The sequence below is a fragment of the Schistocerca cancellata genome, chromosome 2 (assembly GCF_023864275.1).
Source record: "Schistocerca cancellata isolate TAMUIC-IGC-003103 chromosome 2, iqSchCanc2.1, whole genome shotgun sequence".
NCBI lineage: Eukaryota > Metazoa > Arthropoda > Insecta > Orthoptera > Acrididae > Schistocerca > Schistocerca cancellata.
In genome coordinates, this window is record NC_064627.1 from 606,871,113 (window position 1) to 606,897,593 (window position 26,481).

Sequence of the window (26,481 nt, forward strand, 5' to 3'; positions counted from 1 at the left end):
TTGTGCCAAGCTTCACCGACCAACATCGATACCTCTCCTCAGTGCAGCACTCCGTGAAGAATGGGCTGCCGTTCCTCAAGAAACCTTCCAGCACGTGATTGAACGTATGCCTGCGAGAGTGGAAGCTGGCGGGCCAACGCCATATTGCATTCCAGCATTGCCAATGGAGGGCGCCACGAACTTTTAAGTTATTTTCAGCCAGGTGTCCGGATACTTCTGATCAAATAGTGTACGTTATGGAAGAGTACGATCAGTTGGAAACGTGTTAATAATTAATATGGTTCAATTCTGTCGTTGAGAATAATGAAATGGTTTGCCAATACCGTTCGTAATAGCTATGAGGAGAGCTGCAGCGTCAGTATCAAAGAGTGCAAGGACAGTTCGTAAAAACATACAAACTTTTAGTTTTTGTCCGCATTAATGATATGAAAAAACATCGATGTTTTCTAGGCAATGTCATTTTTTTTACATCGACGTTTATCATAACGATGTTTGCACCGCGCAAGGGGCGCAACAAAGTAGTATGAGTAATTTCAGCTACATGCTGCAAATATGGAAAAATTACGCAGGGGCTTTTCCATTCAGAAGTCACATTTGAATGTTGTCTGTTTGTGTGAAAATCATGTTCTGCTTCTTTCAAGGAGAAACGACAACCAGCATAAGCCCATGTCGGAACTGGACAGAGGAAGGTCGGGGCCTATTGAGATTGGTCTATCCTCCTACCATCATACGCGCGTTCGTCGGGACCCCACGACTCTTATGCGAGTATGGAAGCGATGGGTTGAAGAGGGCCATCAGTCACCGTCGCGCGGCATCTCAACAGCCGTACGCGAATGCAACTGAGAGGACAGATATCCATTCGCCATTGCATGATAGTATAGCCACGTCATGGAAATGACCGCGTTCACACCGATGAAAGTATATACGCACACAGTGCGACGTAGACGACATGGGCACCACGGGCTGTCAGCAAGATGACCATTGTTGCCTCTTCCCTTTACGGGCAATAAAAAGACGAGACGACGGCATCACGATGGACTTCTACATTTACATCCACACAGGGAAGTGCACGGCCGAGGGTACCACCCATTGTGCCAGTTATTAGTGATTCTACCCGTTCCATTACGTGTGGAGAGCGGGAAGAGTAATTGATTGAATGCCTCTGTGCATGCAGTAATTATTCTGGTCTTCTCCTCACGATTCTTTTGTGAGAGATACATACGTTGCTGTATATTCCTAGAGCTGTCATTTAAGGCCGGTTCTTGAAACTTGGTTTGCAGACTTCCTCGGGTTAGTTGACGCTAATCTTCAAGATTCTGCCAGTTCACTTTCTTCAGCGTGTCTCCCACGGCTCAAACAAACCTGTTACCACTCATTCTGTCCTCCTCTGTATACGTTCAATATCTCCTGTTAATCCTACTAGGTACGGGTCCCACAAACTTGACCAATAGTCTAGAATAGGTCGTACGAGTGATTTGTAAGCAATCTCCTTTGTAAACTGATTGCAGTTCCCCAGCATTCTGCCAACAAAATAAAGTCTACTGCCTGCTTTACCCACGATGGAGCCTATGTGACCGTTCCACTTCATATCCCTACAAAGTGTTACACCCAGGTACTTGTATGAACTTGCCGATTCCAAATGATCATTTTCTGAACTGCACAACTTTACATTCCTGACGATTTAAAGCAAGTTGTCTATTTTTGCACTACTTTAAAATCTTATCAAGATCTGACTGAATATTTATGCAGTTTCTTTCAGACAGTCCTTCATTACAGATAACTACATCATCTGAAAGAGATCTGAGGTTACTATTAATATTGTCCGCAAGGTAATTAATATACAACATGAACGGCAAGGGTCCCAACACACTTCCCCGAGGCACATCCAAAGACGATGACTCTCAATCCATAACAACATGTATGTCATGTGAGAAAACTGCGAGTTGGGCTTCACATGATCTATGTTTTCGGAATCTATGCTGGTTGGCATGAACGTGATCATCCTGTTCAAGACACCATATTATATTTGAGCTCAGAACATGTTCTAAGATTCTACAAGAAACTGACGTCGAGGATATTAGACGATAAGATTGTGGATCACTTCAACTACGCTATTTGTAAACGGGTGTGAGCTCTGCCTTCTTCCAACAACTGGGCACTGATTTTTGTTCCAGAAATCTACGATAGATTATAGTTAGAACAGGATCTAACTCAGCCGCAAATTCAATATAAAATCTGACTAGGATTCCATCAGACAGTGGAGTTTTGTTCAATTTTAACAATTTCAGCTGTTTCTCAACGCCACTGACGCTAGTATTTATTTCATTCGTCTATTCAGTGGTACGAGGATTAAATTTGGGAAGTTCTCCTGGGTTTTCCTTTATAAAGGAACATTTGAATATTGAGTCAAGCATTTCAGCTTCTGCTTTGCTACCCTCAATTTCAATTCCTGTCTCATTCGTTAGCGACCAGACACTAACAGCCTTTACATAAGACCAGAATTTTTCTGGGTTTAGTGAAAGATCATTTGACAATATTCTGCTACGGTAGTTATTGAAGGTTTGAAGCATTGCTTTATTATCATCTATTCGTAGCCCTATGCTTGTACACCTATTATGTAGTAGCCTCTGTTTCTTTACTTACACCTGTATGGACACTGCAAGGAAAAATACCGTTGCCAGATTGCACTTATCTCCATATGGGCCCAGTTCCTGTATGAGAATGATACGGGTAGAAAAAATTACCGTATCTAGCTCGCATATCCGGTAATTTGGACAGCAAGCCACCAGGTTAAGGCCTGTGACTGCGCCTTATCTTCCAGGTCTCCGTGACGTCATTTTTAACAAAATGACGAAACACCACTTGTCGTCCGTACTATCCTGCCTACCGTTACACAGAGGATGTTTGACTGTGGACAAGCCAGCACATTCTCCTGATTGTCGCACACTGCGAACATGCGGGCATGAGCAGCCGAGAGATTGGACGACGACACTAGCCAGCCATTACGATTCGCAAAGCCCTGCACAGAGATGAAGGAGCATGGAATGGTGTACCTTATCTGTCATTTCGACTCTGATGCCCACCTGGGTCAGAGCCGTTGTTGATGCCACAGGCGGCTGATCTGTGCAAGAAATTTAGCACCCTGTATACCCCCAAATTACCTACAAATTTAATCATGTATTGTCCATACTCTACTGTACACGTACAGAACGTAAAATGTCATTATTCGCTATCCGTCCTGGTATTGCAAATTTATTTACCATCACTGTGCCCAGATACTGATCTGGATTGAACAGGGTCTGGTTTGCATGTAAGATCTAAATTTATTTCCACCTTAAATACTGCGCATCTAAAACATGGAAGTACACAGGTCAAAGTTTGTCAGCAGTACTCGGAAAGTCAGCACACACAGTTCTTGCAAACATCAGTAATTAGAATTCCAGCCCACAAGAGATGATGTGATAGGTCCCCGAATAGGTTACGGCGACTGCTGCCAGCTATGAGATGAGGGTGAAGTGGGTAAGGAATCACGGGTGCAACACGTATTCCACGATTCCACAATGTAGAGTGTGACATCAAGTTCGAAAAAGCTTTTTCCTTATACAAACGCGATTCTCAGCATTTATAAACTAATTCTTTGTCAAATGTCCATAGACTTTTGAGTTTAGAAATACTGCAGCATTTGTTCTCGATTTAACTACAATATGTAATTACATGTAACATTATCAACAGGACTCGCATTCGGGAGGACGACAGTTCAAACCCGCGACCAGCCATCCTGATTTAGGTTTTCTGTGATTTCCCTAAATAGCTTGAGGCAAACGTCGGGATGTTTCTTTTGAAAGGGCAGGGCCGACTTACTCCCCCGTCCTTTCCTAATCTGATGGGACCGATGACCTCCTGTTTGGTCCCCTCCATCCAAATCAACCAACCAACATCAACACACACACAATCCTCATCGCAACTGTAATGGCTTCATAAACACACTCGGTTTCATAGTAATGTGTTTAGTCCATCTTCAGTCATACATGCACTACTGCGATACACATTTTCCGAAACGCTCAACACAATGCGCATGCGGGCGCTCTTGCCACAAGTGTCTGGACATCATATTGAAGAATTTCAGTTGAGGCAGACGTGGTGTATTGATGACATTCCAAGAGATACGTTGCTGACGAGGCACCTACACCCTCAGCACAAAGAAGACAAAGCAATGTTGAACTAGAATGAAAATGAATAGGTCTTACTTTAAAGAAGGCGTTCATAATACGTTACATGGCTTCAAACTCCATTCGAAAAAATGGGCGGTTAAAGTTATTCAAGGCGACCGAATGTTATATTAGAAACTGAAAGTGAACTTTAAACGAAAACTACAATGGGAGATTGAACCAAGAAGATGAAAATAGTAATGTTACCTCTCGAATCGCATGCCACTGTCTATGGATCATTAGCTGACACCTTCCGCGCTAGAACTACGAAGACATTTACGGAAACCACCTTGAAGATTAGAACCACCTTTTCGGACCCGGAACATATCATTTTACTGTTATTGCTATGATCGACTGAAGTTTGTAAAGTCGGAGAATTACTAGCAGAACAGAAGCTTTGAAGAGGACTCGCCAGTCATGTCTGCACAGCTTAGACAGTAAGAGCAGTGTCCATGAAAGGTAAAGACCTGACTTCGATTCGTAGTTCAGCATACGGATGTAAGTGCCAGAAAGTTTCAAAACTGCACACACTCCGCTTAGAGTGAAAGATTCATTCTAGAACTTCAATACCATTTAAGACGCAGTAACACACTTCAACTTGTATGGCATCATTGCTGAACTGGCTTGCCCTTGCACTCTCAGAAGGCAGTCGCACAGATCATTCATTGTCAATTCGTCATCTTGGACTTCCCTGTGACGGTCGAACTAGGTACGATGTACAGGTCTGACTCGTAACAGGAAGAAAATCATTTGAGAAAAAGAGGACTTTGTTAACATCGAAAAAGTTAAACGCTAAGAAGTCTCTTTTGAATATACGTACGTCATTTGTCTGAGGTATACAAAGCCTTCTACGGCGGTGAAACGTGGATGATACACAGTCCAGACAAGGAGTGAATATTTGGGTAGATCGAATAACTAATGAGGTGGTACTGAATCGAATGGGAAAAAAGAGAAATGTATAGAACAACTACACTAAATGCAGCGATCGGTTTATAGGAGACATACTGTGGCATCAACGAAGGCGCGGAAAAAAAATCTGAAACTTTGTAACCTGAGTCTTGAATCAAATGTTACTCAATTTTTATTTTTATATTATTATTTTTTTTTTTTTTGAGCAGATCTCAAGATGTGCCAAAACCGGCGATATGAAAATAAAGAAAGCTATCTACAGACTGAACTTGGACATTTTTATACAAATAAAGATGACCAACATGCTTCCATGTTATCAAATCTTTTCCCGTATCTCTAGCGAGGTGAGCCACTCCTGAGAAACATATTTATCTTACTGACTCAGTTCAGCATCAGAACATTTCCAGTACATGGAACATTCTACTTATTTTTCCCTCCCGTCACTTGGTATCGGCGACAACAGTAATATTACCGTAGCAGTTGAAACTTATTTCTTAAAACTGTAATTACTCTCCTGCTTGTGGTTATCTACAAAAATCATAAGCATTCTCCAGAGCAAAGTTTACCCAAATGAATATCATCCTTCTATGAGTGTTTTTAACAAGAGGCGTCGAAAAGCTAACGCACAAACAAGTTGAAAAAAAGTTTAAAATTCTTCTAAACGCTAAATCCTCTCAACGTTCAAAATGATTTAACGATCTGACGTATATGGTTAGGAGCAATGTGCGACTGTTTGCCGATGATGTCGTGTGCGGGAAGCGTCATCGTTGAGTGACTTCAGCATAATTTCTATTTGCTGTGAACAGTGGCTGCTTGCTCTAAATATGAAAAAAGTATGGTAATGCAGACAAGGAAAAACAATCATGTAACGTTCTAGTATAGTATTAGTGGTGAACTGCTTGATACAGTCACGTCGATTAAATGTCTAGGCGTAACGGAGCAAAGAAACATTGAAACAGAACGAGCAGGTAACGTCAACTGTAAGATTAGGCAAGCTGTGAATTTAGGTCTATTCAGAAAATGCTAGAAAAGAATAGCTCATCTGTGAAGGAGTTGGGGTACAGAACACCTGTGCGGCATATTCTTGAGTATTGCTCAGGTGTTTTGTATCCCCATCAGGACGGATGAAACGAAGACATCGACAAAATTCAGAAGAGTACTGCTAGGTTTGTTACAGTTATGTTCGTGTATCACTTGAGTTAAATGCTCCGCGAAATGAATTGCGAATCCCTGGAGAAAAGATGATTAAGAACGAATGAAATCGCGGCATTCGCGACAGACTGCAGAACGATCCTATTGCAACCAACATACTTCTCGCGTAAGGACTGGGATGACAAGACAAATCAGAGCTCTGTTTGCGAGAAGAACATGAAAGGGAGCGACTAGCAGTAATACTAGGTACACTCCCGTCATGCAACGTACGGTGGCTTGCGAAGTAAGCTTGTAGACAGAAGGATTATCAGAGGTATACACGTACCGCAAGTTCCAAGCATTACGTGAAGCACCGACGTCATCGTTCTGGAAACCCACAACCGTTCTTTAATGTCATAAATTGCATTAATAGTCTGAGTATACCACATCAGTGGGCAATTATTGATAGAGTTCCTTCTGTTGTGAACTCTCCACTCCCTGCCTATGATGGCTTCGGCTGGAGAATAAATAAGGGGCTCGTTAAGAGAAAAATGCTGGCAGAGAAACATACCACCAGAAAACACACATAGGATTTACTACATATGAAGGCAGCGACTATTACCTTTTACTATCAGCACTAACACATTATCGGTTCAGCATCTTTGTGCGTGACGGTACTGCAAGCTGTAATACGTATACTTAATACACTGAATTGAAGCCGCGTTTTATTTGGTCCTGCTATGCCAAAATACAAGCAAGTTAACTGATATGACTGCTGGGATATACTACCGAGTCATTAGTCCTGTGATTGTATGCCACATCCTCTAGTGATAAATCTGATAAACAACAGGATAGTAACATTGGTAGACATTACGGACCATACCTTTTTGCTGAAATCGTCTTGTTTTGAGTTAGTGTTGGTTATACTGTCAGCGAGAGCAGCACCGCTAGTTCCTGCTACTAATAAGGCGAGTACACCATTCGATTGTTACATATTTTCACGAGCTTCAAACAGGAGCGACTGCAGTAATGGATAGGAACTGTGATTGTTGTGTACAGATTCAAGCTTAGTTGGTGACCCTTCGCTCACAGCTCCAGGCTGCTTTGGCTTCTGTCACACAGCTTGAGGCTGCTGCCAAGGGGCATCACTGTAGGGGATTGAACGCAGGGATGCGAAGGATGTTGAGCACGTCCCACGTATCCTCCGATCGGTCCACTGCTGTGGCAACCCCGGGTACTGTCTGCACTGGGGTTGACCCCTCACCCATGGTCGAGTGGGAGATCATTCCAGTCTGACAGCCAGCGAAAAACTTTCCGAGGGGCAGGTCGTAGGGCCTCCCCGGTCCATTTGACGAACAGGTTTCGGGCATTAACTGTGACTGACGATGTCTCTGAGCCAGATGCAGTCGTCCACCCTGTTCCAGAGGAAGCTTCTCGACCCACAAGGTCTGGGCATTCATAGAGGGTGGGTTTTCTGGTAGTTGGGAGCTCCAACGTTACGTACGTAATGAGGCCCCTTAGGAACATAGCTGCCAAGGAGGGGAGGGAACCCAGTGTGCATTCCGGATGTGATAAGGGTGCTTCCGGATGCCATGAAGAGTACAGGGTGCAGCAAACTGCAGGTGGTGGCTTATCTCGGTACCAATGACGTGTGTCGCTTTGGATCAGAGCAGATTCTGTCTGGTTTTGGGCAGCTAGCAGAAATGGTAAAGACTGCCAGTCTTGCTTCCGAGATTAAGACGGAGTTCACCATCTGCAGCATCGTCAATAGAACTGACTGTGGTCCTTTGGTGCAGAGCCGAGTGGAGGGTCTGAATCAGAGGCGCAGGCGGTTCCGTGACTGTGTAGGCTGCAGATTCCTTGACTTGCGCCATCCTGTGGTGGGTTTCCAGTTTCCGCTTAATAGGTCAGGAGTCCACAACACACAGGAGGCGGCTACATGGGTAGCGGGGGCTGTGTGGAAGGGACTGGGCGGTTTTTTAGGTTAGAAGGTTTCAGGGAACCACAGAAGCAACATCCGTCTAAAAGTGGGCAAGTAAAACACAGTAAGGTAGTTGTAGAAACGATTGTTATTGTAGTTGTAAATTGTCGTAGCTGTGTAGGGAAAGAACCAGAGCTCCAAGCCCTAATAGAAAGCACTGAAGATCAAATAGTTGTAGGTACACAGAACTGGCTAAAGCCAGAAATAAGTTCAGCCGACATTTTTTCAAACGATCTAATAGTGTTCAGAAAGGATAGATTAAATACAGTTGGTGGTGGAGTATTTATTGCTGTCAGAGGTAGTTTGCCTTGTAACGAAACTGAAGTAGATAGTTCGTGTGAAATAGTATGGGTAGAGGACTAAACTATAGATTGGATCGTTTTACCAACCCCCCGACTAAGAAGATATAGTTGCTGAACAGTTCAAAGAGAACTTGAGTCTCATTTCAAGTAAGTACCCCGCTCATATAATTATAGTTGGTGGAGACTATAATCTACCCTTGATACGCCGGAAAAATTATACGTTTAAAGCCAGCGGCAGGCATAAAACATCATCCAAAATTGCACTGAGTGCTTTCTCAGAAAATTATTTTGAACAATTAGTTCATGAGCCCACCCGAAGCGTAAATGGTTGCGAAAGCATACTTGACGTTTTAACAACAAATAATCCTGGACAAATAGTGAGTATTGTGACAAATACAGGGATTAGCGACCACAAGGCAGTTGCTGCTAGGCTGAATACCGTAACACCTACAACCATCAAAAATAATATGTAGAGTATATCTATTTAAAAACGCCGATAAAAACGCTCTTAACGCCTTTTTAAGAGACAGTCTTCACTCCTTCCAATCTGATCATGTAAACATAGAAAAGTTGTGGAATGTTTTCAGAGAGATAGTATCGACAGCAGCTGAGAGATATATACCACATAAATTAATAAGTGATGGTACTGATCCCCCATGGTACACAAAACGGGTCAGATCGTTGTTGCAGAAGCAACGAAAAACAGCGTGCCAAATATAAAAGAACGCAAAATCCCCGAAATTGGCAAAGTTTAACAGAAGTTCGAAACATGGCGCGTACTTCAATGCAAGATGCTTTCAATAATTTCCACAACGAAACTCTGTCTCTAAATCTGGCAGAAAACCCAAAGAGATTCTGGTCATACATAAAGCACACCAGTGGCGAGACGCAATCAATACTTTCACTGCGAGATAACAACGGTGAAATCACTGATGACAGTGCCACTAAAGCAGTGTTATTAAACACAATTTTCCGAAACTCCTTCACCAATGATGACGAAGTAAATATTTCTGAATTCCAATCAAGAACAACTGCCAAGATGAGAAACATAGAAACAGATATCCTCGGAGTAAGGAAGCAGCTTAAATCACTTAATACAGGCAAGACCTCCGATCCAGATTTTATATCAGTCAGGTTCCTCTCAGAGTATGCTCATAAAATAGTTCCATGTTTAGCAATTATCTATAACCACTCGCTCACAGAAAGATCCGTACCTAAAGACTGGAAAATTGCTCAAGTCACACCAATACCCAAAAAGGGAAGTAGGAGTAACCCGCTGAATTACAGGCCTGTATCACTAACGTCGATTTGCAGTAGGGTTTTGGAACATATACTGTATTCGAACATTATGAAGTACCTCAAAGAAAACGATTTGTTGACACATAGCACGGTTTCGGAAAATATCGTTCTTGTGAAATACAACTAGCTAATAATAAATGAAAAGCGCCAGTTTGCTTTTGTTCTACAAAAGCAAACTAGTGCTTTTCATTTATTATTATAATGATGTTCTACCAAGAACCGACGAAAGATTCTGGTAATATGATACAACTAGCTCTTTATACTCATGAAATAATCGTGATTTCCTGTCAGAAAGGTCACAGTTCGTAGTAATAGACGGAAAGTCATCGAGTAAAACAGAAGTAATATCCGTCATTCCCCAAGGAGGTGTTACAGGTTCTGTTGTTCCGGATCTATATTAACGACATAGGAGACAATCTTAGTAGCTGTCTTAGATTGTTTGCAGATGATGCTGTCATTTACCGTCTTGTGAAGTCATCAGATGACCAAAACGAATTGCAAATTTATTTAAATGAGATATCTGTATGGTACGAAAAGTGGCAGTTGATCCTGAGTAAAGAAAAGTGTCATGTTATTCACATGAGTACTAAAAGAAATCCACTAAATTTCGATTACGCGATAAGTCACACAAATCTGAAGGCTGTAAATTCAACTAAATACTTAAGGATTACAATTACAAACTCCCTAAATTGGAACGATCACATAGATAATGTTGTGGGTAGAGCCCACCAAAGACTGAGATTCATTAGCAGAACACTTACAAGGTGCAACAGGTCTACTGAAGAGACTGCTCACATCATGCTTGTCCCTATTCTGAGTATTGCCGTGCGGTTTGGGGTCCGCATCAGATGGTACTGACAGATGACATCGAAAAAGTACAAAGAAGGGCAGCTCGTTTTGTATTATCGCGAAATAGGGGAGATAGTGCCACAGACATGATACATGAATTGGTATGGCAATCATTAAACCAATGGCGTTTTTCGTTGCGACGGGGTCTTCTCATAAAATTTCAATCACCAGTTTTCTCCTCCAATTGCGAAATCATTCTGTAGGCACCCACCTACATAGGAAGAAATGATCATCACGATAAAATAAGAGAAATCAGGGATCGCACAGAAAAAATGAAGTGCTCGTTTCTCCCGCGTGTCGTTCGAGAGTGGAACGGTAGAGAGACAGCTTGAAGGTGGTTCTGAAACACCTGCCAGGCACTTTATTGTGAACAACAGAGTAATCACGTAGATGTAGATGCAGGATTGAACAAAGATTTTTCTTCCATCTTCTTGAAGACTCTAAATACGTAGTTACTGAAAAAATTGCCCCAATCCATATCATTAACATTTTCCCATCACCGTGAACACTATATGCTTGTCGTTTGTCCAGCATGTTCAACCAGAATGCATGTTGTGGTATTATTCAGTACAAAAGTAAAGGGAAATTTTGCAAGTCGCCATCTGATTCCATTTATGTGTAGACCCTCAACCATAAGCACTGTGGCTGGGAGACCGTGCTCCTTACATAACTTTTGATGTACCTCCTGATCATGTGGTATCAAGATAAAAAACACAGGGTGTCTAGCAGTGGATCAGTGCTTGGGGGAAACGTCTCAAAAGCTTGGAGAAGATTGGCCACATCACTATACCATTCTAAAATGTTTCAAAGAGTTTCAGAGAAATAACATCAACCTCTAGGATGTTCCCCATTCAGGTCGACCTTCTTCACTGGTCAATCAGGAGCATGTTGCTCAAGAAGACTGGAATATGTTACACCAAGGGAGCCTGTTCCCATCTGGTACTCATACAATTCTGTAACAAAACAATCAAGTGAGGAAGATCTCACTTAAGAGATGAGGAAATGACTGAGTATGTGAATAGCTTGGCTACAAGCATTTGGTGCTCTGGTGTTCCAACCAACTTGCTAAATGACAGAGTGGGTGATTGAAAATTGTACCTACCACATTTCAGAAATACCAGTCACGCAACAACAGAATTTGAGGTGGGTGTCTTCAGAGTTTAGAACATACTGAGACATATAATGCCCGTCTCCCAAAAAGATAATCACAGAAATATTAAATGGTATGATGTCTACCTCAAGTTTCAAAGTGCTTTAAAACTATCAGTCCAAGATCAAGTCCCTTTCTATATGTCTACACCCAATGATGTTTGCTAAAAATAATTTAGCTACAGTAGGCTTCAAAATCTTGAGTGTTCTCACACAGCCTGGTCCATCTTGCTAACACAAGTGGAAACTCAGCAGAAAGTAAGGAGATTCTCAGTCAATGAACTGCTTCAGGACTGAAATGATTAATTTAAAGACATCCCAGAGGAAAGACACTCTGCTTAGTCGAGTGCATCCTTCCTTATCTAACTTGGTAGCCCCAGATTTCTAGGAATTGATGATACTGATCGAAACCACAGTGCACACACCACACCGACAAAGGACACAGTGAACCTGTGTCCTGCCCTCTCACCATTCTCCACACCCAGTCTCGACGTCGCTGGATGACGGGGGAACATTTTTACTCCTTAATGTATGCAGTTACGAAGGATCATCAGATGACTTGTCATGACTAATGAACATTTATTCCAAACTGGGACATGAACAAAAATTTCCAGTTTTTTGCAAGCAGCTGCCTTAACTGAGAACGAAGGCTTTTGCAACGGCACTGTTGGATACAACATACTCGGACTTCTTGCCACATCAGTTTAGCACAAAACCTCGAGCTTTTGATGATTTTCAGCATCATCTTCATTATGAGCATCTGAACTGATGTGGCAAGAAGTCCAAGAACATTTTATACAGCTGCATGAATTATTCTAAAATCTGAGCATGCCTCAAAGTCCAACTTAAGCATTCTCTTTCATCCAGACAGTACCTTGGTTAAGGTGATACCTTGTTAGCTCATGAAAAGCAGAAAAAGAGATATTTTCAAGTCCAGGTTTGGCACAATTTTTATTATTCAGAAAACATTTATTAAACTGGAGCTCAGTTTTTCTTTGTCTTGCTTCACTGATACAATTTCAAATCATTGCTTTTTCATTGATTACATGCCCAACAACTGGATTTATTTGATGGCTTTGAAATTAATTCAATTGCAATGAACACATTTTTTTTACAATAGATAACATTTTATTCATGGCTGTAATTTTCAGCAACTGTAGTATTATTTTTACGGGATAAATTTCAGTGACCAGTTGCAAATAAAACACATTATCTGCTAAACCAAGCAAGTTTCTGCAATATATTTTCATAACGTCCCTAATGTTGTAAGCTTCTGAAGATGACAGATTAATTTGTCAAAACTGGTGCAGATAATAAAATTTATTTGGAACTGATGACTGAAACGTATGCTGAAAAATGTAGGTAATGTTCTGACTCGCAAAACAAGTGAGGCCATATTGCACAACTTACTGGGTAAATTCTGTGCAGTATAATTGACATGCATTGATTGGGTCAACTGAAGAATGGGATACAACCTGTCAACTTTGACCAAAGATGTCATAACGTACTCATAGATATTAATGTCTTTATTTTTGAGCCATAGATAATAAATTGGTTATTTTCTGTGGCAAGGCACCACCATTGTAAATTAAAATAAATGAATTTGTTTTTAAAATACAGGGCTAGACATTGTGTCCGATTTTTGTCACTTGTATTAATTTAGATCATTTGTTCATTTCAATTTCGATACTTATTTTCATTCTTGGTAAGTTTGAGATATTTTGGAAGAATTGTTTTTCATTCTGGACAATTTTTACTTTTTTATTTTTGTTTGTAGGTGTGGATTTATCTACTCCTATGAATATGGAAGACATGAAATAGGGTTCACCAACTGCAGTACGGAATATAAATTTTACAGCTGTTGCTTTTATCGCCTTTGCTAGCACTAGTATTACTATGATATTTTTCAGTCTATACTAGTACTATCAAAAACGAAAAAGCGGACGTACAAAAAAAATTGTATCCTGTACTTCAGTTGACATATACATGTCAACTGAAGTATAGGATACCAGTCCTAGGAAAAGACAAAAACGTGATATACATAACACTGCCATCCTTTAACTCGGCTGAACTACGACCTACATAGGTCAACTGAAGTACAGGATGGATTTTTTTTTTTTTTTTGCCTTCACTAGCACTAGTATCGTATTCTTCAGTAAACCTATATAGGTCAACTTAGGTATGGGTACATGTGTCGAATTTTACGCCTACGCTAACACTAGTATTCTATTCTTCAGCTGACCTACATAGGTCAATTGAAGTACAGGATACAAATTTTGCTATCAGTTTTTTTTTCGCACTCACTAGTACGGAAATACGGAAGCGTCCGATCCCGCCCGTCTGCTTTGACCCATGACATCACAAATATGGCGGAAACAAAAACAAACACACACACTTTCCACAAGAAGCCTAATGACACTAACGGGACAAGCGCGGGAAATGGGGTGTTTTGGGGGGGGGGGGGGGGGCAAACTAAATATAAACAAATTTAGACGTCTTGCGTAGCTACAACGTGTAAGTGAAGACAGCCATGCATGAATACCCACCCACCTCCCCAGGGGTCGTAACCCCTGCAACCCATAGAAGATAAAGATGCTTCAGTAGCTGATTAGTGTTTTTTGTCTTTTTTTAAAAAAAATCTCACGGGATAGAATGAACAGATCAGAATGATAAATATAATAAACTAAAACAGAAATTGGAGGAAACAGATAATTAAAATAAGTAATAAGCGTTTTTAAATTTTAAAAAAAATCTCACGAGATAGAACGAACAGATCAGAAAAGTAAGCAAAATAAGAGAAAACAGAACTGGAGACAGCCACACTCAAACCAAACTCCGCGCCGTCATGACGTCACACACGACAACACCCTTATGTCACGGGTCAAAGCCGACGCGTGGGATCTGACGCTTCTGTCAACCCCACTAGTACTACTATGACAATCTTCAATTGATACTATTAGTATCAATGACTAAAAAAAATTGCATGCATGTCAGTGTTATGTATGTCATCTTTTACATCTTCGCTAACTTTAGTATCCTATCCTTCAGTTGACTTTTCGCCTTCGCTAGTACCAGCATGAGTTGAAGAATAAGATGCTAGTTGTAGTGGAGGTGAAAAAAGCAACACCTGTAAAATTTGTATCCCGCACGTCAGTTGACATACATAGGTCAACCAAAGAATAGGATGTAGTGCTAGTGAAGGTAAAAAAGTCAATATATGTTACGTTTGTATCCCATACTGCAGTTAACCCATACAGGTCAGATGAAGTTTGAGATACAACTCTTATGTCAGGTGAGGTACTCCAGGCAAGCGTTACTTCTTTCCCCTTTTTTTCCTTTCCTTTCTGCCAATTCTTCAGTTGAGCTATATAAGTCGACTGGAGAATGGGATACTAGGACTCAAAGAAGTGATACACTTAACATTTTGTTTGTAGTGTGGATGTATGTGAGACATGTCTACCATCCATTTTCTCTGGCCTGCATCCCTTGTTTCTCAGCATTCTTCTGCTGTTAAACCTGTGCAAGACATCATTGTGGTAACTTACGACATCACTGGCTAAAGCCTACAGATTGTATCCCATTCTTCAGTCATCCTCACTGATCACTGTGTAATGAAAGAAAGTAATGCCCCATAATGCTACTTTTTGCAAACTGGACAACTTATACCAATGATTAAAAAAACCACCTGAGAGAGCAGTAAGGTAAGTGACAACTTCACAATTTAAAACAGAAAAAAAGCATCTGTTGAACACCAAATAATAAAAGTGATACTCACAGAACTCTGTCAAATTGCTAGCACTGTGTTTCTTAGACATGGCAAGTTAAAATTTTGTTTCAGATGGAGACTAAAAGCCAAATAACTGTCCTTCATTACTATCTGCATTACTCAAACACACTTCACCTTGCCACAGGGTTCTCACTATTCTTCCAAACATTGCAGATGTTTGTTCATGGTGCATGGCTGGTGCAAATAACTGTAGTGAACTAGCTCTGAGTAAAGGAACTCTGTTTTAACTGGTATTCATTCCATATTGCAATTTTCTCTCCTCTTCAGTCTAGCTGTTTGCACCAAATAGAATTTACTGTTCTAGATTCTCTCATTAACTTCCTTACAAGTCTTATGAATACATTACTTTTCTACCAAACACTGGAAAATCTATGAAATTCAAGCACAAGTTTATATAGCTCACTTCAACAGCCTCAGCTCCACTCAAGCTCAGTAGTACCGAGCAGTCCTAACACTCTGCATTCTGGATTACGTAATTTTTAGAACTTTCTTATTCTGCTCATTATGTGACATCAAGGCTGCAAAATTCTTGTCACATCATTAATTTTCTTCTGCGTACCCATCCAATCATAAAACATTTGTCTGACACTTTGGTATTCTTTGCACACTATCCCATCTGTTGATCAATAAAGACATAAATAGGCTAATTCAATCATCTGGTTTCACTCACTATCCTATCAATGTAAATTATGTTATCAGAAGAGAGGTAGCAACCATTTATATGGTGTCCCAGCAGCAGTTTAAGTGCAGTATTTAACATTTGTGTGACCACAAAAAACCACCAGTAACAACATATGGATACAAAGTGGCTGAACTGTCAGTCCACTGTATTAAATAATAATAATAATAATAATAATAATTAGCAGCACAACCATAGGAATCTGAATTACTCTTACAGCATCTACAATTTGTGCTGCCGGTTCTGTTCATAGGAACTTACTTATGTTTTAATGTAAGGTTTCTTTATTTCACATCTCACTTGGTTCCCACTAATTGATATTAGTGGCCTGAAGCTTGAATCTCTGATGTTACATGTTACTTCTATGTATCTTTTGTATGTGTATAAATTTGGGACAGACAGATTTTCCTCTCTACCTATTACTTCCATCATTTATTTAAACTACTCCATTTTTCTTCCAGAGCATCAGCTTCTTCCTCTACTAAAACAAAATCTAAATTAGTAAATTGCTTTCATCACATTACATTTTTCAGTTTTATTGTAATTGTCCACACAACAGGCACTCACTTCATTGTCCCTCACCAGTCCGATACAGCCACACTTTTGCTTCATCTTACATCCTCAGTATTCATCTCCTAATTAAGTAAGGCACCCTCCTCTTCAGTATAAACTTATACCTCTCTCCTACCCATATACCCTTCTGGAGTAGCACTACTGGAAAAAGATCACATTGCAGAGAAATGGCCTAGTTACAGCCAGAGGACTGTTTCCAGAATGGAATCAGTGCACACCACACTGCAGAGTAAATATTCATAAATTACGTAACTTTTTCCAAATGTTTGTGTGCTTACGAATTATGTAGTGACTTCAGTTTTTCTTTTGCTGTTTGATGCCATACTTACACAAGACACTTTAATTTTGGCATGTATTGAAACTAATTGTACTCTGCTTACTGTTAAATAAAGACATCAAAATATTAAGATCCACAGTGATCAAGACCACCCTGTAGTGAGTTCAAAAGTCTAAACATTTTATACATTTTCTGTTACCACACACAAAATTTTAAATTCAGATGATAAACGAGGGCGAACAGGAGGAACATAAAAGTACTTCGAAACATAACTGGCATTAGAGACATTCAAACTACTAAAAATTAACAATAAACGCCAAATGAGAGACTGAAGAACCAACAGACATCGATTTTTAATTAATAATCACAGAAAAATTTCAAAATTTTCGTGATACAGTAGTTTTATATCATCTGAATCGGGCACGGATTAATTACACTGGGTTTCCCAATATTGACTGATAGCTAATTTAATGATTTTAGAGGATGTTGACAGCAAAATGCTATGTAAAAAATTATGATCTCACAATCCAGAATACAAGTAATTCTAGCTCTTCTCTGATGACTATATCACTAACAAATGAGTACCCAGAATATAAAACCGTCAGTTTGGTATGAAACATCAGTAGCAAAAGTTTAACATTCTCGTAGGGTTCTAGAATAACAATAAGTATTTTTTAATGAGTCACTTGGCTTTGAAAACGCAAGCAACGCATTCAAGTATAAAAAAAAACGAAATGTAAACTCACCGGTTTCCTGTGAAATGGATTATCCCATCTTTAACTACAAACTGGGAGTCCTTGTAACCCCAACCATTCCACTTTAACAACTCTTGTCTGTAAACAACAGATATTTACCCATATAAATACAAGAAATTTTAATAAAAGTATCATATACATAACAGCTCTATAATATTAAGCACAGTAAATAAAACTTATTCAGGTAAATGTACACTTGTGGCGTATGCACACAATCGAAAAGCCCACTCCTTTCTCCTATACCCCCTTGTTTTACCGTGAAGCAATCACATTAAGCTTACGAAGTTATTAGTTTAATGTGCAGTTATCTGTGTAAACTGCCATAAGACAATTTCCTTTTTGCCCGTAACGAGATTTTTCTGGTTACAATAAGTTGGCTAAAGCCGATTAGACAACTCAATGCGTATCGTTGCTTGTTACTAGAAAACTACCTCAGTAGAAATGAGGGATAGTCTACAATTGAATATGAATAACCATAAATGATCTGAAAAAACATCTTCAGGATTGGGATTCGCGCTGGCCGCCGGAAAAATATTCAGTGTACTACGCCTTGCCTTGTGCAGCAATGCGCTCCTCACTTAAGGGTATAAACAGACAAGGAAAATATGATTGCAATTACCTGTGCTTTGGAATAGCACTCCTAACTTTTTTTGGTTTTGGTTTAGTGTTTCTCAAAGTTACGCCCACTTCACGCCGATCACTCATTAAACATTTGTCGCTTCCCGCCTCTTTCTCTTTTGGAGGTTGTGTCGCAAGCGGCGTTGCGTTCACGCGTTGGCTGTCATCCTTACTTCCGTTTGAGAACATTTTGCTGATCACAGCTCGTTTGTGTACAGCAATGAGACAACTGAATTCTCCGGTCCGTTCGTATCCTTCCACGCAGAGTGATGCACAGCATGCAACTGAGTTTACGTTATTGAAAAAAATCGATCTTAAATATAATTGTGGCTCCGATCGAATACGCCAAGCTATCGATAATACTCCGGAGTAACCGAAATCGATATATCAGTCGAAATACATCGAGTAAAGTCTACAAAAATTAAAAATGTTAAGCAGAGAATTTTGACTTGGTCCACGGTCTTAAAACGAATATCAGCAATTACGAATACAAAGTAGGCCTATACATCATATCACTATAAGGAAAATCACACACTACATATAAAATGGTTTTGTTACTGAAATTATATTAATTAATTTTTAATATTACAAAGTTTAATAGTACACTAATGTCCTGAGTTCACTCAGCCACATCTGTAGCAGAAAATATTGTTCAGTCTTATTTCCATTGGGACAACAACTTTCCATATTTTAAAAAATCCTTCAGAGCAGCAAAACTGTCCACCACCTAGCAATATTCCTATAAACATGTAACTTATTTGTGCTTACCCAAGCTAGGTTTAACACAGTAAAATTAACAAGAAAGTCAATCTTTTTATTTAAAAAAAAGCGCTATAGCAGATAGCTGTGGTATTTCACAGTTATTAGTGTCATCCACATAACGACATCTATATGTATCATAAAGTAATTGCTTTGTTTGTGTTATAAGAACATAGGTACGTGTCATTCAGCCAACATGAATCTTCAGTTATTGAATCTACATAATCATTAAATGAAAGGTGTGACTGGCAAGTTATGTTTTTAAATTTTTCTTCAATTGCCTCATGTCATGCTTTTCTTTCTTTCAAAAATGACTCTCTTGACCAGGTGCAACAGTCACTCAAATATTTTTTCCTTTGGTGATTTCTTTCTGTCCATTGAGACAGGATTGGTGTTGGCAGGGGACAGCCAGTGGGATTTTTAAAAGGATGTTTACGGCACTGGGCAAAAACACAAGAAAGAGTTTTTTAAATTATTTCAGTTTTCTGATACAGTTAAATGAAAATAAAATTAACAAATGTATATGAATTTTTTAAACAAATTCAGGTCTCCCTCCCTACTCAGTTTCTTGTCTAGCTACTTTTGAAGCAGCACCACCTGGGACACTGCTAATGCTTTCATGTTTGAGAACAGGAGGTATCATTATTCCTTCCAGATTCCATATAGCTGCTAATGATGATTCTACAAGCCAAAATTATGTATGAAATACTGTTCCTCAAACATTTCTTCCAGTTTGACATTTGCTATAGGTACATTTTTTTACTCCAGGATTATGAAAAAGACAATGGTTGCTTGTTGAAAAAGTTGGCATCTTAATCTTCATCTATACCCTCAATATGATTAATAATCACCACATCACAGAAACTGGATTTATACACTGAAGAGACAAATATCATGCCTAATATCATGAAGGTACCCCGCGAGCATGCAGAAGTGCCGCAAACAACATGGCACGGACTTGAATGATGTCTGAAGTAATGATGGAGGGAACTGACACCATGAATGCTGCAGGGCTGTCCATAAATCCGTAAGAGTACGAGGGGCTGGAGATCTCTTCTGAACAGCACATTGCAAGGCATCCCAGAAATGTTCAATAATGTTCATGTCTGGGGAGTTTGGTGGCCAGCGGAAGTGTTTAAATTCAGGAGAGTATTCCTGGAGCCTCTCTTTAACAGTTCTAGACGTGTGGGGTGTCGCACTGTACTGCTGGGACTGGCCAAGTACGTCGCAATCCACAATGGACATCAATGGCGCAGATGATCATACAGGATGCTTACATATGTGTCATCTGTCAGAACCATAGCTAGAATATGACGAGTCCAATATCGCTCCAACTGCACATGCCCCACACCATTACAGAGCCTCCACCAGCTTGAATGTTCGAATGTTTGTGAATCCCTAAGGGGACAAAACTACTGAGGTCATCAGTCCCTAAATTTACACACTACTTAAACTAAGTTATGCTTTGAACAATACACACACCCATGCCCGAGGGAGACCTGAACCTCTGTCAGGAGGGGCCACGCAGTCTGTGAAACGGCACCTCAAACCGTGCAGCCACTCCGCGCGTCCCCACCAGCTTGAACAGTCCCCCACTGACATGCAGAGTCCATGGATTCATGAAGTTGTCTCCATAGCCATACACGTCCATCCACTTGATACAATTCGAAACGAGAGTCGTCCAATCAGGTAACATGTTTCCAGTCATTGACAGTCCAATGTCGGTGTTGAGGGACACAGGTGAGGCGTAAAGCTTTATGTCGTACAGTCATCAAGGGTACACCAGTGGGCATACGGCTCTGAAAGCCCTTATCGATTACGTTTTGTCGAACGGTTCGCTCACTGGCACTTGTTGATGGCCCAGAACTGAAATTTGCAGCAATTTACGAAAGAGTTGCACTTCTGGCACATTAAACGATTCTCTTCAGTCGTCCTTGGTCCCGTTCTTGCAGGATCTTTTTCCGGCCACAGTGAAGTCGGAGATTTAATATTTTACTGGATCCCTGATACTCAAGGTACACTTGTGAAATGCTCGTACAGGAAAATGCCCACTTCATCTCTACCTTGGAGATGCCAACTCGCTTGTGGGTCAACTATAACACCACATTCAAACTCACTTAAATCTTGATAACCTGTCATTGTAGCAGCAGTAACCGATCTAACAACTGCACCAGACACTTGTTGTCTTATATAGGTGTTGCCGAGCACAACGCCGTATTCTGCCTGTTTACATATCTGTATTTGAATACACATGCCTACACCACTTTATTTGGCGCTTCAGTGTATATACCCATGAACTGCAAAAGTTGTTGAACAAGTAGTGTTCAATAATTCCACAAGGGTATTTTCTGTAGAACACCATTGCTGTTGTAATGAATTAATCATTGTAAGAGATAAATACAAAAGCAAGCTAGCTGTAATATCTTTCAGAATTTTCAGTCAAATCAATCTCTGTAATATTTGTGTCTTCACAGTCTGTCAGAGAGATTAAAAAGACCAGGTGCTTCACAAAGCAGACCTCATTTCACAGATGTTTCTGAATTTAGCGCCTACTTACAATTCACCATCTTCCATACAGATACATTTCTTGGAATACTATCGTGTTTGTATCTAAATCAAACTGACTGTGGATTGCTGCTGTTGACAACTTTATCAAATCATGTACTTCGATGTATACAATTTGGAACACGTATTTCACATACAGGGCGCCACCAATCTGCAGCGTCTGCTATCTTTTCTGGGCATTATACTTATGTGTTAAAAAAGTCATACATCTGTTATAGCTGCTCTGTCGATCTATGTGAAGATATTTGTGAATGGAAATTGTTGCATATTTTTCCATACTTTATTCACAAATCTAGAAAGATGTCTTACTGGTTAAATAAAAATACCTGATCATTTAACTAATTTCAAGATAGATTGTTATACATACAAGTATCATACAAATTCAGTTAAATATTTTGCACTAATAATTATCATTGATTGAGGCTGCAGCAAATTTCGTGCTTTCTACTACACTTTTGAACTCATTTACAGTATCTACCAGCCTTGAAGTATCCTCAAATGAAAAGTTTTGCAGTCTGGAAAGCTTATCCCTCACGTTTGACACGCTATTTTTGCAGAAGGGAACTAAGTAAATATGAAATGACGTACGAGAAAGTACCCAGAGTGCTGTTCAGTTATTGCTAACTTAACTGGAAAAAACTAAACTCCGCCCGAACAGTCCATGAAGGCCCAATGGTAGCGACCACCTGCCATGTTATCCTCAGCCCACAGGCGTCATTGTATGCTGATATGGAGGGGCATGTGGTCAGCACACCAATCTATGAGCCGTATGTCAGTTGACAAGACCGAACTTAACTGTACATGAACGCTGTTCTGGAAATACCTAAACGAGGAAATAAATGGCGACATACAATGGGCACTTCAAGTTAAACTGTGGTTAGCCCAATCTTCCGTTAGCTAGCCCTGGATTTATCCTGAGATGGTACATCCAGCCTTATGTAAAGGATAAATATGTATGAAACTATTAGACATTTGAGACTTGAAAGAGTCTGAGGAACCATACAGTTTCATTTGATTAAAAGCACATTTGTCTGTGTTACAGGCAGGATCTCCGCATTTCATTCGATACTGAAGTGCTATTCCAATACAGTTGGAGAGCCTTTATAATGCTGTTCGAAATTCGGGGGAATAACAACTGAACTGAGGCATGAACGAGAGTTTGGACTGAGGAGGGAGCCATGTTAGGATAGTCAGGGTAGTCAATGCAGCAGTGCAAAGCCACTGTGCCAGGATGGCATAGTGGTTAGAGTACCTGCCTAGTGAGCAGGAGCCCCTGGTACAAATCCCAACCTTGGTGCAACTGTCATTCGTCACTTCAGTCTGTATATATACAACTAAACATAAAGCATACGATTCAGAACTGGCAGTTTTCTTGAATACCTAAAGTGAGCAAAAGCAATACCAACACTTATAAATGGTGAAGAGAAAAATATAGAAAACTACGGACCAATATCTTTACTGTCCATCATTTCTAGAATTACTGAAAAACTAATGAAAAATAGATTCATGAAGTATTTAAATAAATTTAATGTTCTTTGTAATGAACAATACGGTTTCAGGCATAGAACGAGTACAGAATCTGCTATTTCACGGTTTATAAAAGTCATTCTTGAGGCACTGGGAAAAGATGATCACATGAATGGAATTTTCTTGTACTTATCAAAGGCAGTCTACACTAGTGAGCACAAAATTTTGTTACATAAATTAGAGTTACTAGGTATAAGAGATGAGGCTAAGAAATAGTTGGTCAGATCTAGAAAAGTGGGTCAGTGAGTTGAGATCTCACATACTTCAAAATGATTTCTAGTAAGACAGCTATCAGACACAAAATATATTAACGTAGGTGTCCCACAGGAGAATGTTTTAGACCCATTCCCTTTTCTTATTTTTATTAATGATTTTCCACAGTGGATTGAAAAAACACCGTTTGCTGATGACAAAAACGTAGTGATCACAGCTCAAACTCCAATAAAGTTCACAGAAAATGCCTTGGTACAAACTGCAGTCTGCATGTATATGTCACTGATGACTGAGACTTGAAACAGCCTCTGGAAATATATAGTTTAATTTAATTATGTTTGTTATTAATTTTAATAGAGTAATATCCCAAAACATTAAGCCTAATGAGACAGGCTGGCCTATACATACACCAATGTGTATTCAATGGATGAAAGGTAAGCATTGCTTCCCCAGCATAAACTGCAAACAACAGTGAAGCCAATGAGAACATTGCAGTTTAAAGCCGTTTCTTATTTCGCTTGGCAAATAAAATAGTATGCAATATTTTTGCATTAGAGCTGCCAATTTCTCGTGATTTTCAGCAACCTTTGTAACTTTGTTTTCACTATGCTTTACAGTCCAAGTGTGGACCAATGTTTTTCGAGTTAGTTGCACAAGTGGACGTTGGAGCTCCAGGATGCGTGATTTCCTGCTGCCCCCTGACACCCTGACCTGTACTTTGGTGTCTAAAGGCTTTGCTGTGATATTATAAAGATTTAACGTTATATTTTCCTTTTGGCTTCTATAGAAAACGTGCTTGTGCTTAAGTTAAATGACTAATTACATGTGTGGTATATAGTTTTACGTTAGGTGCATGGCATAAACAGCCTTAACAGTTTAAAACAGTTGGCACGAAGGGAAGTAGCTGAAGTCAGTGCATATCACAGAGCTGAGTGCAGAGAAAATGGAACCCCAAGCAGCACAGTGGTGGTATTACTGTGCAGTCTTTGAGATTCTGCTGCACACCATTGTCACACATTGTTCCCTAGACAAGAGGAATGTAATACAAGATGGACCTTCATCTGAATTATGCATCACAGCTCACAGGAGCTCTTGCATTTTAATATGCTACTTTACAACAGCAATGTGTGGCTGATAACAGGACCTAATATGCAATATGTATTGTTGGTCATCTCATTTGTTTATAAATGATAAATCCTTTGGGAATAGTGTTGGTTACTTTGATATGGCTAAGGTTCATTAGTCATTAAAACGGACAGCCAACCTCAGAATTATTTGCTCTCCACAATCAATGAAAATACATACAAGAAGAGCCTAATTGATTGCAGGTTGGATGAGTAGAAGAGAATAGAGATACGATGAAATGCTTAACTGATGTAGTTCATTTTTTCTCAAAGTAAGAGGTGGAATTCAGAGGATGTCCTGAATCAAATTGTTGCTTGAATAAAAGCAATTCACATCTGCAACTACTTCTACATCTATACTCTGGAAACCACTGTGAAGTGCATGGCAGAAGGTACATCCCACTGTACTAATTACTAGGGTTTCTTCCCATTTCATTCAGGTTTGGAGTGCAGGAGGAATGATTATTTAAATGTCTCCAGTTATACTATAATTAATATAATACTGGCTTCATGATCCGTAAGGGCGTGATACTTAGGGGGTTGTGGTAGATTCCTAGAGTCATTACCTAAAGCTGGCTCTTGAAACTACCTCAGTAGGCTTTGTTTATGTATATCTTCAAGAGTATACCAGTTCGAGTTATTCAGCATCTCTGTGACGCTCTCCCACAGACTTGTTTGTTAGACCTATTTGGTATGGGTCCGATACAGTAGAGCAATATTCTAGACTGGATCATGTGAGTGATTTGTAAGCAAATCTTATTTGTAGACTGATTGCATTTCCCCAGTATTCTGTTACAACTTTTGCACTGGCATGCTGAAGATGAATATTGCAGCAACAGTTTATTTCAGTAAAAATTGGGAAACTTGTGCAGCGCCAACAAACTTCATCTTCTGACTCGAGCAGATAACAATGCAATTATGTTCAACTCATACACCTCCTTAGTGGATCTGATGAATAGCTGAAACATAAGTTTGAACTTTCTTCTGTGTTTATATGAGTGTCAGATCTAATAAGAGAATGACTTAACTGAGTCTACGTGTGATTGAAGGCATTTTCAGCGTATTTCAATGATTAAATCTTCTCAGGTGATCAGTAGAGTTGTGTTATCGTCTTGTCGCAACTTTTTGTTTAGTTTCGTACCCATAATCTTCAAGTGAAGTGTTGGGATGCTATGTAGACACTCGACCGCTATCCGCTTCTACAGGTGGGCCAAACACGAACTTCCACAAGGGGATGCCGCTTCGTGATGGGGGAGCGCTACGTTACCTGTGGCGGTGGATCGCGGCACGGCCCTCGCATGGGCCGACTTTGTAGATAGGTAGAACAAAGCATCCAGACACTTTGCTTGAAGATGATGGTCAAGAAGCTCATGAAATTGTTGCGCCGAATTTATGTCAGCCGAGAAGAGTTCATCATTAACTGATTCTCTTATAAACGCACTCACAAATAAAATAAGAAAAAAAGAGGTGAAACAAATTTTGTGTCACTGTTTTGAATGAAAAAAACTCTTGTGGATAATTTCTTGCAGGTCTCCTCAGTATTTCAATATGTCACAGTTGATAGTCTAGTCTCTGAAAGATTTTTAAAATTCATGAATAGCTCTGATGACAGAACTACCAAGATACTATGGTATTTGTGCTACAAGTGATACATCACGAGAAACTAATTGCTCAGAGTAAGGACAGGGCTGAAGTTTTGAATCCAGCGTCATCAGACAAGTAGATGAAAAGAGACCTTGTTGCTGTTTTTGCTGTGGTCTTCAGTCCAAAGATTGG

General features: G+C 39.9%; 1 protein-coding gene across 1 annotated transcript in view; it reads right to left on the reverse strand.

The window, feature by feature from the left end:
* Positions 1-18,800, reverse strand: part of LOC126162260 (alkyldihydroxyacetonephosphate synthase) — a 249,674-nt gene extending 230,874 nt beyond the window's left edge. The window contains exons 1-2 of the mRNA XM_049918652.1: positions 18,519-18,800; positions 17,891-17,977 (exon numbers count right to left, since the gene is read on the reverse strand). Coding sequence (XP_049774609.1) covers positions 17,891-17,977; positions 18,519-18,706 — 275 coding nt within the window. The 5' untranslated portion in view covers positions 18,707-18,800. The remainder of the gene's footprint in view (positions 1-17,890; positions 17,978-18,518) is intronic.
* Positions 18,801-26,481: the final 7,681 nt, after the last annotated feature.